At 32.6% G+C, this 15,866-nt stretch overlaps 1 protein-coding gene and 1 long non-coding RNA gene across 5 annotated transcripts in view; one reads left to right on the forward strand and one right to left on the reverse strand.

The window, feature by feature from the left end:
- Window positions 1–15,866, reverse strand: part of Stacl (SH3 and cysteine-rich domain-containing protein) — a 67,037-nt gene that overhangs the window by 42,950 nt on the left and 8,221 nt on the right. For 3 of the 4 annotated variants that reach the window (XM_086906168.1, XM_031916808.2, XM_086906167.1), the window contains exon 2: window positions 4,550–5,379. In XM_086906168.1, coding sequence (XP_086762294.1) covers window positions 4,550–4,961 — 412 coding nt within the window. In that variant the 5' untranslated portion in view covers window positions 4,962–5,379. Of the gene's footprint in view, window positions 1–4,549; window positions 5,380–7,679; window positions 7,834–15,866 lie in introns of all 4 variants that reach the window. The other variant, XM_031916807.2, reaches the window with a different exon arrangement.
- The window catches only part of LOC147657931 (uncharacterized), a 43,205-nt gene continuing 37,139 nt past the window's right edge, over window positions 9,801–15,866 (forward strand). Inside the window, exon 1 of the long non-coding RNA XR_015291599.1 lies at window positions 9,801–9,939. This is a non-coding gene — a long non-coding RNA (uncharacterized LOC147657931). The remainder of the gene's footprint in view (window positions 9,940–15,866) is intronic.

Genomic DNA, 15,866 nt, shown 5'->3' on the forward strand with positions numbered 1-15,866 from the left:
CCTTTGGAAGTTTATACAAATTAATCCATCCAGTGCCGGGGCTAAAAGAAAGGGGAAAAAAAAAAAATGTCAGAATTCCTCATGAAATATTAATCCTTACTTCAGTACAGTTGAGTTATAAATAACCACACAGTTTGAATCAGATTCGGGTTAGGTTACTTAATTTTAAAGCGCTTGACCTTACTTCGACCTCGATATCATTATTATTTTTCAACACAAGATTAAATCGAATGATTTATCCCAAATTATTAAGAATCTTTTCGTCTTTTATAAAATACTTCAAAAAAAAAAAAAAACAATCTACACAATTATTCAAAAATACAATGAAAAATTTATAAAAATTTTTCCTATAAAATCAAATTTTAAATTGTACTAGATTTTGAAAAAGAATAAAGATTTTGAAATAGAAATAATAATTGGGAAAAATTTGTTTTGCCAAAATACATTTATTATCATATCTTTGATTGACCGAATTGCATTCAAATTAAACTCTTTTTACTTTGAGAAAACAGGAAATAATTCAGAAAAATTCGAAAAATTCTTTTTTCCAAAAAATTGGATCTTTCCAATTCGAGAATTTATAGAAATTCTAACTACTCTATGGAAATTTTGAGAAGACAGAAAATAATTCAGAAAAATTCGAAAAATTCTTTTTTCCAAAAAATCGATCTTTCGAGAATTCATAGAAACTCTAACTCTATGGAAATTTTGAGAAGACAGAAAATAATTCAGAAAAATTGGAAAAAATCAATCGTTCCAATTCAAGAATTTATAAACTCTAAGGAAATATTGGGAAAACAGAAAATTCAGAAAAATTCTTTTTTCGAACACTGAAAATTCGATCTTTCCAGAATTTATATATTCTATCATAGATTCCTTTCAACTCGTTTCAAAAATCTGTAGAATCTGAGAAGCTAGCTGAGAATAAGAAAATAATTTGGAAAAATTTCTTTTCGAAATGCATCAAACGTACGAAGATCGAGGCCAATTTCCCAATTCGAAAATTAAACGCATTTGTTATTAATAGGCGGGTGGCCAGCGAATTGGAGGAAACGTGGACACAAAGGTTAATCAGATGGCGGCCTGTGACCGTACGTTTTCACGATAAAATCGCGCGTGACAGAGATCGATGACAGAGAAGGACCTCCTAATAAAAGCCCCCCCAGCCCTAACATAATTAATCTTCTCGTGCTGGCGTGATTAGTCCTAAAGGTTTTAAGACTCGCTCTTAGAAAAGCGCGCCACTCCACCAAAATTTCGCTCTCCCGTTATTTCCGCGAGACCGAGAAAAATTTTTCGAGTCCAAGCCAAGTTTCGTTTGTCGGTTGAAATTTTTTTCGCTCACGACGAATTTTTTTTTTTTTTTTTTCCCATAGTCTGGCGCTCTTCGTTACTATTTTCAAAAGAAATAAACCCGACTTTTACGGTTGTTAAACAATTTCAATCGATTCGACTTGAATTGAGTCAGCTTGGTTTCATCTTTTTTTTTTTTTTTTTTTTTTTTTTTTTTAAATTGAACCAGTTAAGTTTGATTAAAAGTTGAACCAAGTTTACAACTCGGTCGATATTTTTTGTTAGAATGTAGAGGCGATTATTGAAAAAAGAGAGGCGCGATTAATTTTTACGATATAATGTAACAATTTGAAATCCAAACAGACCGGCTTTGATTCCGGCTTTCAATATTATTTCAATAGATCGGATGTTAAACTAGACGATGTTTGCAAGTTTAATCGAGCAGCACTTTCACCACCATCAAAGATTCATTTTATGATGCTCAATTAATTACGTTGGATTAAGTTCAATTCTAACTCGACGTTAATGTAATAACGTTAATATCGATTTAATTCCATCACCCGTAAATGATACTTTTATCTTGCGTTACATTTAATTATCCTGCAATATTCTTTTCAATTTTTTCCTCGCCTATCCTATTATTAATCGATCTAACGTTCGAAAAAAAAAAAAAAAAAAAGAATATCAGAAGCCGCTACTTTTTTACGATTTAATTACCATCAATCGATAACCAATGTTCACCAATTTCTTCGAAAAAATTTCAATCGTTCGTGACTGCCAGTATCCAAATCCTTTGCTACCCACCCACGTTGATGGGTAGAAAGGAAAAAAAAAAAAAAAAAAGCAATGGAGGAACATGGAGAAGACAACACATCGCTCAAGGATGCTGTAACCAGTGACAGGTCAATTATGAACTCGAGGGGGCAGGCCGTTCAGCGTGTCGTTTCGCGTGTACGCCGTTTTATGGTGGCAATAACTTACAATTATGTCATCGTTGCCCGGTTATTTTTATGCGGCGCACGCCACGCCTGTCTTCGTCACCGACGTTTAAACCGAACGAATATATCCTTTCCCCGACCCTTCTTTTCCTTCGCTCGTTCGGGAGGCTCGGGCAAAAGGGGATTCCCCCTCTGTCGAAATTTCGCAATTTTTCCTTTGTGCCGCGGCGCGCGTGTACTACGGGCTTATGAAAGAATCGAGGGTAAAAGCCAAAAGAAAATATTTTTTTTTTCTTTGGATGGGGGAAAAAAAGTAGTCCTCGCTAACAATTGTTCCCGTTTTCCGTGTTTTTTTTTTTTTTAATTTATTCAGCTGAGAAAGTTTCGGTGTGCAAAAGTTGAAATTACGAACAATCGAAGATGAAGACAGATGTGACGGATAATAGAGTTGATTCGTTGCATCTCATGGATTGCTCGTGAATTGATAAACTGGAAACAACTTCCATAGGGTTTTTTTTCGTCCGTTTTCCTCTACGGATCGATCTTTCAAACGTAATCGTCTTATATTAAAATCTTTTACAAATTCATAACGATACATATTACAATCTTTTGTAAAATTATGAAGGATGGTTATGGTATACTGCCATAGATCGATCGAATACATCATCCTTTTTACTCGGCGAGTTTTCTATATTTCACTCGAACTTTATCTAACTGCGCTGGAAAGGCACCAATTCTATGGACACTGAACTCATCTGGATCCGCCATTATTGGATCCTCTACGCCAATGCCAAGATTCCCGTGAATTTCTTTGCACTCTGGATGGACTCTCGTTTTTCCACGGATTTATCGTTTACAGCGATAGTCGCAGATTGCAAAATATAAAGATCGCTAGAAAAAGTTGGACGTGAAAAGATGGTTTGGCCGGAATTCGGGGAAACCGATGCCAGAAGAATTCTCCGTTTCCGCTCTTGATTTCCGGATTCTTCGCCCAACGTTACTTAAAACGTTTATCGTCGATCATGCCACAAAAGTTGGCAACACTGAACCTACTCCCCGCCCGACAAACGAGACTATTCCCAGAAATAAATACCAATTACCAATTAATTGATCGTCAATTACGAAAAAAAAAAAAAAAAATGGAAGAATAAAACGAAGTAGAAATTCGAAAAAAAAAAAAGGATTTGATAAGTTAATTAATCGTAAATCTAGGGAATTTGTCAAAGTAGCGGATTTGTAGTTATTATAGTTGCGACAGGCGATATGCTTCTTAAGAGAGTCGTTTGGAACAAGCCTAAAGTGACTTATACGCTTCGAGCATGAAACACGTCACGTGGCCTAAAGAACAACATCGAGGTTTAACATGTAATTTCGTTACACTGGGAAAATACGAAAGGCCTTCAAACACGAAAAGATATGTAAATGTACGTATGAAATTCAATAATCGTGTTATTATTACGATCAAGTAATAATTTAACGAAATGAACGTGAATTTAATGAATGTGAGGTTTGCGGTTGATGCAATTTCGTGAAATATTGCGATTTTGATCGAGGGATACGTTAAAGCTTAAACGAAGTGAGCTTTGGTTAAATTTTAATCCCATTTAAAATCCTATTTAAGGAAAAAGAAGAGAACTTCTTCAGAGCTTTACAAAGACACAGAATAGGGAGTGATCGCGTTGGCGAATTTCATTGGAAAGTATTATTTCGCATCACGAACTCGTTCCCACAAACAATGGAATAATTGGGAGGTAAAGAAAGTATACTCTCGCATAGGCGTCCATCCGCAGCGGCTGAATGTTATAATCCGTTGTCGCGTTTTACTTTGTAATTTACCGTTGAACTTAGCTCCCTGGTTCCAATTTAGGGCTAATTAATTTCCAAAACTTTAATCGTTCATTTATGTACTTTATTAAATGCGTGGGATTAGAAGTATGATCGATACAGTTAACTTTTCCCCTAATTAAATTTTCTTCCCGGCACACAAGTGCGCTCGCCCTTAAACCAACTTTGAATGTATTACACACCGTACGTCTTGGGTGTCGAATACATTTTTTCCACCGGATTCTATCTTTTCTCGCATAAATAATTCACGATGCGTTACGTATATCGGTATCATTCTTTTATTATTCTCGTAACGTTGCGAACAGCGTTGTGAAATATACGAGTGCGCGAAAATTGAAAAAAAAAAAAAAAAAAAGATCCTTCCCCTCTAAATAATATTAATAACAATAACAAGGACAAAACTGCCGAACTTTTAAACAATTTGTTTGTTCATGAACAACAAAAAAATAGAGAGAAGAAGCGAGTTCACTCACCGGTCTGCACCAGTTTAAGCGTGGCTGCATTGTGCTGCTTGAGCGGCTCATTGAGCCCCGGCTGCGTGAGATCCTTGAGAGGATTGCCGGGATCCTCGCCGGCGCCAGAGCGGCTGTTTTGCATAGTCGTGACGTGTTGCTCGCCGCGGGTACCCTTGCTCGCGTGGACCTCGTGGCCACGGCTCGCCCTTCTCCTGCGCGTCGTCTGTCCACGCTGCTCCCGCCTCCTCTCCTTCCTCCTGTTGCCCTCGTGGCCCCTGGTCGGCGCGCGGTTGCCGCTACGATCGTCGACAGAGATCACGGCCACTTGACAACTATGGCGATCCCCACCGGTCAACACTGGGCTGGGATCACGGAGATCTGGATTCTCATAGATACGCAGCAACTCGTCTGCCGGATAGATGACGTACATGCCCAGCCGATTGTTTCCCCGCGGTGCTCGCCCGATCGCGCGTCCAATCTACCGATTTGCTGGCTGCCGTGGCTGCTGCTGCCTCCTCCGCTGCTTCTCCTGCTGCTGCCGCGTTTCTCGGCCGAGCCAACATCGCTGCCCGCCAATTCATCGTTTATGAGTCCACCGCGAGTCACGCTGCCAGGCCACGCGAACAGCCGCATCTTATTGGCACGCGAGCCACTCTCGATGTCTCCGCGCGCGTCTTCTTCCTTCTATCCTCCGTGGCGATAAGTGGCGGCGGCCCTCCTTCCTTCCTTCCTTCCTTCCTTCCAGTCCGGAATATGGATGGATCCTTCGACGAGGAGGGGATTATGGGGAGGGGTGGTGCCGGGCGCGGGGTCGGCGGACTCTCGTGGAACGACTCGCGATTCTTGGCCTGCGACAAAGATGGTTTTTCATTCTTATTTTCTTTCTTTTTGGTTAGGGGAGAGTTGTTGGAGAATTGTGACGAGCGATAGTGAGGTGTAGAGGATTAGGAGTTGGATGGTGAGATGCTCGTTCGGAATGGCGAGGATGGTTGATCAAAGTTTTGGGAAATTTTAAACTGATAGTGGTGGTGAGGTTATTTTTATCGAAACGGTTGATGAAAAATTTTGTGCAATAAATTTTGTTGGAGTCGAGAAATCGAATTTCGATGATTTATCGAAATTTTTTTTTCTGAAAATTTCTTCGAACAGTGCTTATGAAGCTCTCGAAGGCTAGTGGTTAAGTATAAGTTAGGTGTAAGGAGGATATATGAAGGATCGAACGAGTGCTATGTATAAGGTATCGGGTTTTTCGCCGATGATTTATGACTCTTGGTACGGCCATGAATAACATAATGTATTGAGGATAATATAATGTTTGGGAATTCTATGATGTCATTGAGTATTGATGTTATTGAAATATATGTGGAGAAGTGAAAATGATATTATAATAATAGAAGATTAAAGATGTCGTATGTGAATGACAATAATGTAATATGATTGCTAGTAATATATAAAGATTTGATTATTGGTACTATATTTTCCCCTTACCAATGAACAATGTCAACTATTTAGAGTAGGCTATTACTGGCTTGACTACCTCACTTCTTAGTCATACCATGTCCCTATATAACATTCTAAATCCTGATACACAGCTAATCGCAAGGTCCAACATTGGTACTATACTTGCTCCAGTGTTATTCATTGCAGCATTTTAGAGATTTTTGGTATTTAGATAGAAGATAATACAAAGCTTAGAAGAAATTAACATTTGATATTATCTGTGCCATTCTAGCAACATATTTCTGGCCTTTGTACGATTATATTTTCAATTGTAAGATAGATCCCTTCAAGAATAAATGGATATTTTCGTTGACGATTTTCAGCCTGGAATCCAATTCCGTATTTATTTAAATAATCGTCCTGCTATGGTTCATGAATTATTAACGAGATTTGTTTTAACTTGGTTAAGGCTCACTGTTTGTTCAGTGAAACGAGGAACACTCTGTTTACAATGTAAACGACTTATTCAACGTGTCTGAATAAAAGCAGAAATGTCTTCTTCTTATTTGTCTTCTTATTTCTATGATTCGAGGGAGGTGTCGTCATGTAAATTGTCTCTAGCTAGATTTAAATCTAATTTCAATAAAAAAAAAAAGAGAGAGAGAAAAAATGTTGAATACATTTGAATTTCATTTAATCATACTATTCCAATATAAATTTGTATTTTTATGTTTCTCTCTGCAATAAATATATCTTTAATTTTTCTCAAATATTTATTATTGTAGTCTAATCTAATATAACAAATACAGAGAATTCTCTACTTCATTTCTAGTGAAAAATGCCAAGGAAATTCCTTAAACCAGAAATAAAAAGCTTATCTTGCGCGGTGGTGAAAAAGTTGAATGTATTAAATTGCAGTGGATTTCCCCGACGGAGGATTAAGTAATTGAACCAATCCTGGAGCAAGCGTGAACGTTGATTATACCTTTTTTTATAAGACGTTCTCGGCCAAGAATTATGCAAATTGCGATATGCTACTTCACGTAATTAACACATACCATCTCGAACACATTTCTTTTTCTCGGAATAAATTACAGTTTTTAGATAATGGAACTTGTTAAAGCTTCTCACTGACAAATTAGACTTGTTCGATTTGTTAGAATTGATCAGCTTTTCAATCTTTCAAACTTTCTACCGAAATAATTCAGAAATTATAATTTTAGAAAAAATGAATGAATCAATCAAATGAAACGTTTTGAAAGTTAGCTGACAATGTTAGATCTTTTCTAAAATATGTCATTATCACAACATAATATTTTTTATAAATAAAATTTTTTAGTTAAAACAAAAGATCTCAAAATAAATATTGAAATATTTTGACATTGTATTGAGCATTTAACAAACAAATTTTAAATATGGCAAAAATAATATTTTTGAGAATATTTTTTAATATTATAAAAATTAAACGTTCATCTTTGTTGAATTTGCTTAATCCGATCCCAATCAAGGTTATTAACCTCTGATCTCTTTTAAATCCATCTTAGACGTCTCCCTTTTTGAGGATAATAAATTCTTTAGTGAAGAGCACCACGATTTTGCTTCTGCTTTGATACCAATAGACGTAACCAGGTCAGCTATCGAGAGTTTCGCGATTTTTCCACCTAGTCTGTACAAAGAAATGCTCTCAGACTCGATAAACTAGTGATACCTTGAGTTTGCCTTCTTTTGTCGTCGCTCTTCCCACGACCAATCTTTCCTCCTACTATGATAAAGACACTCCTTCCCAAGAATTCACCTTGTTTCCTCTTAATTACTGGTTCTATCATTTCAGAATTGCTTCCTTCACAATTTCCCTCTATTTCCTAGAATTTAATAAGATTTATTTAAATTCCACTCTTAATATTTGGATTTTTTTTACATATGTTTGGAAAGATTCTTTTCTTTTATGAAATTTTATTAAAGATAATTTTTTAACAGTATAACATATTTTTTCATTAGATATTATTCAAGCAATAAGAAGAAAATTTATAAAATAATAATAACCATTTTATTGGATCTATTTGATTTTTCATTAGTATTTGGCCTAACTTCAAAGATCACTTGAACGATTGAATGCAATTTATTAACTAAATAATGTGATACGCGGTCAAAAAGCTGTACTGAATGTATATCGATATAGTCCAAAAAGATGGAAAATCAAGTTACAATATCGAATTAAAAAGCTTCCAGTCGCCGTCCATTCAGGAACCAAATAATTGGAGTACTCTTTCAATTATTTCGTGCTTTTTTCCTCTTCGTTGAAGAACCTTGGCATCGAAAAATTCTCGATTGTTTTTTTCTGATAGCAGTATCTCGACTATAAATAATTTAAAATTTTATATTCTCGTCACGAGTTTAGAAATGCATTAAAATAAGCAGAAAAGTATATAAATAAAGAAATTTCTAAAATATTTTCTACGTTTTAAATTACATATAGTAAATTATAATAGATAACCGAATTTTTCTTTACTTTTTTTTGACTGTTTATAAGAGTTTCGAATTTTATTGAAAAAATTTATAATAAGGTATTAATAGGAATACAAATAATGAAATGAAACTTACGTTAATCGAATCGAATAAAAATTAATTGCATTTTTTTTTTTACCTTTTTTAATATTATGCAATACACAATGTTGAACTATAAAATCTATAAGTTATTCATAAAACCATAATTATATGTTATATAAACATAACCTCAATATAACTATCAGTTGAAATAATAAAAATGTTAATCATAAAAATTTGAATGATGTATAAATGCACAATGAACAATCAATTTCTCGCGATTGACATCATGATGAATATTCAAACTTACCTCTATTTCTACTTTGATTAAATTTTTCGAATAATTGTATAGACTTTTCTGCCACACGAATTGTATGCTACACGATTTCACATAAACAATAAATAATAAAATTCTGAATAACTCATTAAACATAACTTATTAAAAATTTAACTTTGAACCAAATTGCACAAATCAGAAAATTCACTTTTGAAACAAGTTTTTGTTTGTTTAACTCAGATGAAACGAGAAAGAAAAAAGATCGATCAACAATTCTTGATTAAAATGATTCGTCACACTGTTATTTTAAAATTGGCAGGAAAAAAATAGTTGTTTAAAATTTATATTTTTTTTTTCCTGTCAGAATTCAAAGATTTAAACAAAGAATTTTTATCACGATATGGCATCTAATAATTCTGATTTCAATTATCGACAACTGGTATAATCTGCGTTAAAAACCAGTAATGGTTACCGAAGACAGTAAATACCGATGAAACTTCCATTGCACGAGCTATATCGTAGGATTGCATTACAAATTATATTCGCGAAGAAAAGTTTGATTTTTCATTGGCTTCTCTGTGAAATAGAATGGATTTAAATATAGCATCACTTTAATTTTCTTTTTCCTTTTAATATCTCTATCGTTGTTTGATTTTTTATTTAAACTTAACCTAATTTAATTATTAATTGTTTTTGTAATACAATACTTTTTTTATAAAGATGATTTTATATTATGTTTTATAATATATTCATAATTTGTATTAAGAATTTCAACATAATAATAAAATTTTTTATTTCAATAAAAACTTTCTGTTGATTAAGTATTATATCTATGTTAATAAAATTATATCTAAAATTACAAAAGTATACCATTAAAGAATCGATATAAATCTGATCTGAGATGATACGTGTAATGCTTTATTTAAATAATTAAAATTATCCGCCGAAACTATTTACTCGAATTATCTTTTGTTTTTTTTACGAGACAAGAATATGTTGCAACAAAAACTGGCGCTTTGATCCGTTTATCGTGGTTTGTTCTAGATCGATATTTTAAAACAGATTTGTGAATTTTTCTGTTCGTTGTGTGAAGATATTTCTACAGTGATTTTTATAGTTTTCAGCAGAAAATTTAATTGAAAATGTGGTAAGTTTAATCTTATGTTTTCTTTGATAATATAACAATGCATGTATTTGACACGAGCACACACGAGTTATTTTATGTATATGAATTTTTTTCGTTTTTTTTGTGGAGATTAAAATCTTTCATAATTAAAATATGAAATTTTTTGAGATATTAATTGGTAATATTAATTATTTTTTTCTTATACGAGTGATGAAATGTTAGTGAAATAATACGACAAATATAACCTCAATAATTTTCTTTAATTTTTTATGACAATTCAGAACTTGATGAATTAAATATGAAATATTTAATTATATTAATAATATAATATGATAATATATATTTTAATATGATAAAAAATTTTGTAAAGCTGTAGAATAAAGAAAATTAATGAATAAATGAATAGAATTAATATGATAGGGTAACAATGAAATATTATTTCATAAAGAAATAATATTTAATTAATGACAATAGAATAAGTGATGCACAATAAGGAAAATTGTTGAGTAAATGAATAGAAATATGATAGAGTAACATTGAAATATCATTTTATAAAGAGAAAAATGAATTACAATAGAATAAATGATTGTGAAAAATTGTGAAAAATTATTGAATAAATAAATATAAAGAACTATGAAGAGTAATATTGAAATATTATTGCATAAAGAAAGAGATGAATTAATAATAGAACAAATGAATATGATTGACAAGGCATAATTATCGAATAAGATATAATTATGTAAAACTGATTTACAATATGTAATTCTGTTACAATTGAAATAAAATTAAAATTATAAAACACGATTATTGAAATCAGATTTCCAATTTCCAGCGAAAACTGACAAGTAGAAATATACAAGTATAATTTGATTAACAGAATATCATTAGGATATTTTGGTCAGAATAGATTAATAGAACATGCTAAATGGAATTTGATATGCATCAGTGACTATTTACATTATAGAAATTAATCATTGAAATTTAATCAATAACAATTAATTAAAATTTGACTAATGATCTGTTTTGTAACCACCTGATTAATGGAAGGAATGCGATTAATAAATTTTCTATAGTTTCTTACAGAAATAAGAACTTTTAGATAAAGCGAATGATAAAAACATAATGAATTGAAACATAAGTAGCTCCCAATTCAGAATTTGAAATGTTAATTTTCTCATATCAATTATCTATATAATTTATATAGATAATTAATGTATATGAAATAAATGAAAGTAAAAAAACTTGGAGAAAATTGTATTTAACTCGATAATAGAATTCTATAATATTGTAAATTAAAATATTTCTACTCATATGACAGTATGATAAAATTATTGAATTCTTCTTTGTTAAAATAAAGTTTCAAATTGGAATCAATATTCTTTTATTTTAAATATTCAATTAACTTGTATATCGTTATTAAATTGTAATATATAAAAAAAATTTTAATAAATTTTAATAAAAGAAATTGAAATTAAGAAAGTGATATTTATTAAATAAAAGAATAACTGAAATGATTAAGATAGAAATAAGATGGAAGTAGACAGAAGGGTAAACCGAGGTTAGTGGGGATCAAAGTTAATTTTACACGTGCAGTCGGCCCTGTAATGGCGACCTTCGTTGCGCCGTTGCTGCGTGTAATGCCAACCTTTCTGTGCCAAAAGCGAAACGAAGGATGAGATTCCTTCGTCTTCATAGGCTATGCATGCTCGTTGTTTAAGATTTCACGTTTGCTCAATAAAAAAACTGTTCTTTTTAATTATATCCTATCGAATAGTTTTATGATTACACAGAAACATTTTAATGCCTCAAATTTTTTTATGTTGGCAATGATTCAAGTTTATTTTTTGCCATCTTACGTTATGAAACTTCAATTTTGTAATGAAATTTTAATTTCGAAAGAATTGAAAAAGAATTAAGATTAAAATTTTATTTCAACACGAAAATAAAGATTTTTAAAAATCTTCGAACGAAATATTCAAAAAACTTCAGCGCCATCGAAACGAAACTACGAAACTACTTTTTAAACAAAAAGAATTTTATTTAAAATATATTATTTAAAGTTATAATTTGAAACTTATACACATTTAAATGTACATGGAATAGAATTTACGGACGATTGCACGTTAAAGAACCGTTATGAATTATTAATTTCCAATAAATTATCATCGAAATCTCTATAAAGAAAAAAACAGAGCAAAAGATATAGCAAAAGGTTCGTCGGTCAATAAATGGTCACGTCAAAGTTTCATAGTTTGTATAACGTCGGGCCAAAGGGAGTGGAAAATTTAATCGATCGATCAAATAGACACGGAACAGTGACAATTCTGTTTCGAAGATATGAACCGAAAAGGCGGAGGGAACACGTGAATGTAATTCTTTTCTCTGGAGGAGGAATTATTATTATTTTTTTTTTTTTCTTTGCTATTTTTACGCTACTTCGAGAGATATGTATCGTCACATAAAGAGGGTGCGAAACTATTATAAATAATGATCGTCGAAATCGATAAACAGATAGATTGATTGGCGAATTTAAACGATTGTAGATCGTTCGCAAAATTGTGAATTTGAAAAAATTAAAAAAAAAAAAAAGAATTCGAAGAGAGAAGAAATTTACTGCCTTTAAAAATTTCGATGGCGCTCGCGATACACCCTTGATCCCATCTCTGATTCGAAGTCGAACCTGGTGCCAGAAATTTGTCGAGGAAATCACCGACTGTTGGTTCTTCTAAATAATCGTTGGCTAAAAAAAGCTTCAGCTATTCGATACCTTGTGAGAGTGGTCTCGAACTCATTCATATCTCATAACTTTTTAGAAGAGGATAATTATAAAAAGAAAGATTCAACGAATTCCTATTAACATTAGAATTAATGTGTTGATAATATTGCTTGTAGATACATCTAATTAAAATTGTTCATTTCAGATAAAATACTTTTATTAAGAAATAGAGTGAAAATGTACTACCTAACACTTACATATATATATATATATATCACCAACATACATTTTATCAAAATGTATCCGACTCGGTGAAACATTCCGCAAAACCTAGATCAAAGGAACGGTCCACGAAATAAGAGAGACAAAAAGAAAAGAAAGTCACGTATGATAATAACTTGGGATTGAAAAGCTTTTATAGAGCAAAGGCAATGTTTGCAATTTCAAGCCGACAAATTTCATGGTTTATTAACTTCGTGTAGCAGCGCCTCAAAGTACGATTTAGTGTTGGAGAGCAGAGAGAAAATTTCGTGAAACTGGTGTGCATAGAGAGTTGTTCAAGTATGTGTCGGTAACTTTTCCGGCCGAGGGAGCTTAGCAAGGCCTAACTTCGTGCCTCGTTTGTTGCTTTACAATGCTAATTCGGCCAATTTGCAAGTGGAATTGTTGCAAATCGGCCACTTCTTTCGCCCCTCCTCCCAGACGAGTTTCGCTAATTCTTCACAAGGGAGATCCCCTTGTGGTTCTCCTCTCTAAAAGACTCGATTTCGAAAGAAAGTGGAACAAAGGTTGGAACGTCGTGGAGAAGTCTCCCTTTTCTCGAGAGAAGACTAGAAACGAATTGGAAGGATTGATCGCGTTTTATCGAAAATTGTTTTCGTATCCTTGAAAGCGAAGTCTTCACTCTTCGGAAAATTGAATTTGCAATTTCCAATTTTTAAAATTTTCCCTAAAATTAGCGATAAAAATCTTCAGTATTTGCTGGTATTCTTAAAGTGCAAAAAGTGAAATTTCCAAAAGTTCTAATTTAATTCCTTGAGATAATCTTGTTTAATCATCCTCGTGTATCGATGATATTCTGATCCTGAAAATATGTCGCGTTATTCGCAATTGAACAGTAATTTTATCCGGTTCAATCGAGGTTCGTGCATTTTGGTGGCACTCACAATGCCAAAATGACTCAAATTTGGAACAGATTCAGTGGGCAAGTTCTGTTCATGAAACGCGTAATAATCGGTTTCGGCTTATTCACCTCGCCGTTTTAATTTATCACCGATGTATCTGCAGAAAACTTGCTTTTGAACACGTTGCTTGCACACGTTTTATCGGCGATTTACGCGCATCTTCCGCCGAAATGATCCGCCACCAGATAAAAATCGAAGATAGAAATTTATAATTCGTGGGGTATAAATTCCCCGAGTGTTTGTTTAAACGAATGCGAATATTTTCGAGAGATGGCGTAAACTTCACCTCGAAACCTCGACATTTATTTATTCAACGTTGCATAGAAATTTATCGTGTTATTAAATATATATCGTTCGTTGATCTCGTTGAGAAATTACGATCACATTGCAACGAGTTACGTTAACGGATGTTGTTTCAGCCGAATGCTATATTCTTTTTTGTTTCAATTCAATTATATTATTCTGTATCGCAATATTATAGAAATTTAACGATAAATATATGCTTTTAAGAAAATGAAAAACTTTACAATTCTCTTCAAATTCTACGATATAACTAGTGTTTTTTTCACATTTTTCGAGGAGAAATTTATTATATTTGTGATTCGTGCAATTTAACGTGATTCGAGAATATGGGTTCGATCGATAAGCTCTCACCTAATTTCAATAATAATAATTAAAAAAGTATCTTAATTCCTTCTTTTTCTTCTTTTTGCATTTTATAGATTTTTAATTGAGAATTAACAGATCTCTAATAAAGCAGGACGTCAAAAGTGACGTTTATAGAAATTGGGATGCTTTCTACTGGATTATAAATGTTCATTTCGAAGCTCCGTAAGTCGTGACACACGAAATATTACGAAGAATGGAACGAAATCCTTCCAATGTTGCGTGCTTAGTCACAATTAAAGGAATAATTATGATTGTATCAAGTGATCTCGCTCACGAACAATAATTTCGAATCGGGAGTTGGTTCTTAATTCATTTAGAGCGTCGAGATTTATTAGGAGAAATCTTGGATAAAGAAAAAAAGAAAGAAAGAGTTCGAACTTGAAGAGTATTATATGCAGAAAAAAAAAAGCAAACAAGATTACAAAAAGATATGAATATTACAAAATCTTGGATAAATATTATTCCAAAATAAAAGCAAATCGTACCTTATATAATAACTACGTGGCGTGTATCATTTATTTTACAAAAAAACACGCCCTCGAATATTACAAAGTCTTGGATAAAAAAGTCCTCTTCGAAGTTTGAAAAATATTATTATACCTATATGCAAAAAAAGAAATGCAAGAAGCAAAGAATTTACAAAAAAATACGAGCATTACAAAATTTACTTAAAAAAAAAAAAAAATAAATAATTTCTTCTCTCTGAATGGAATCGAAGAAATTTTTCAAATCAAATCACGTGGCTCAACAATAGCGTTACGATTGTAAATTGGAGTAAACGATTCTTTCTTAAAAAAAAATATAATAATTTTATTTCCAAGAAATCCGCCTCTTAGACGTAGACGATGATCGAGAAACACAGTGAAAAGTCGGGGAATGAATAATTAAACGCACTTTACCACTCGTATCGCTTTTGTATGCAATTTTATTCCAAGAACCGTTTGGCCATTTTACATTTCCGTCGGCACGGGAAACGCGAGGAAAACAGTGCAGTTTATTAAGCGTTTCAAAACTTCGATTCGATGGAAGAAAGTAAAACGGCGTCGCGTAACTTTTATCCGGGATACGATGATGCGATTAGCAAGGATTTTCGCTTGTAGTAAAAACGGAAACTGAATTACGACCGCTTTATTATTAATTTCTCCACCAGGAGGGGAAAGTTCATTCGTGATAGAACGATCTTGGCGACTTTTGAACGTGAAATTTTTTCATGCTCAAAAGAAGAGGAAAAGATCCAATTAATCTGTTCTCGAATAGGGAACAATATGACTCGAAAAAGTATATATATATATATGAAATATATAGATCTCGAAAAATATTTTTAATAAATTATTCGTTAAATCTCTCAACAATCTTCACGAAAATTCCATATGTTCTAT

Source organism: Apis florea, unplaced genomic scaffold (genome assembly GCF_048593485.1).
Source record: "Apis florea isolate Af1SG1 unplaced genomic scaffold, ASM4859348v1 contig_2492_pilon, whole genome shotgun sequence".
NCBI lineage: Eukaryota > Metazoa > Arthropoda > Insecta > Hymenoptera > Apidae > Apis > Apis florea.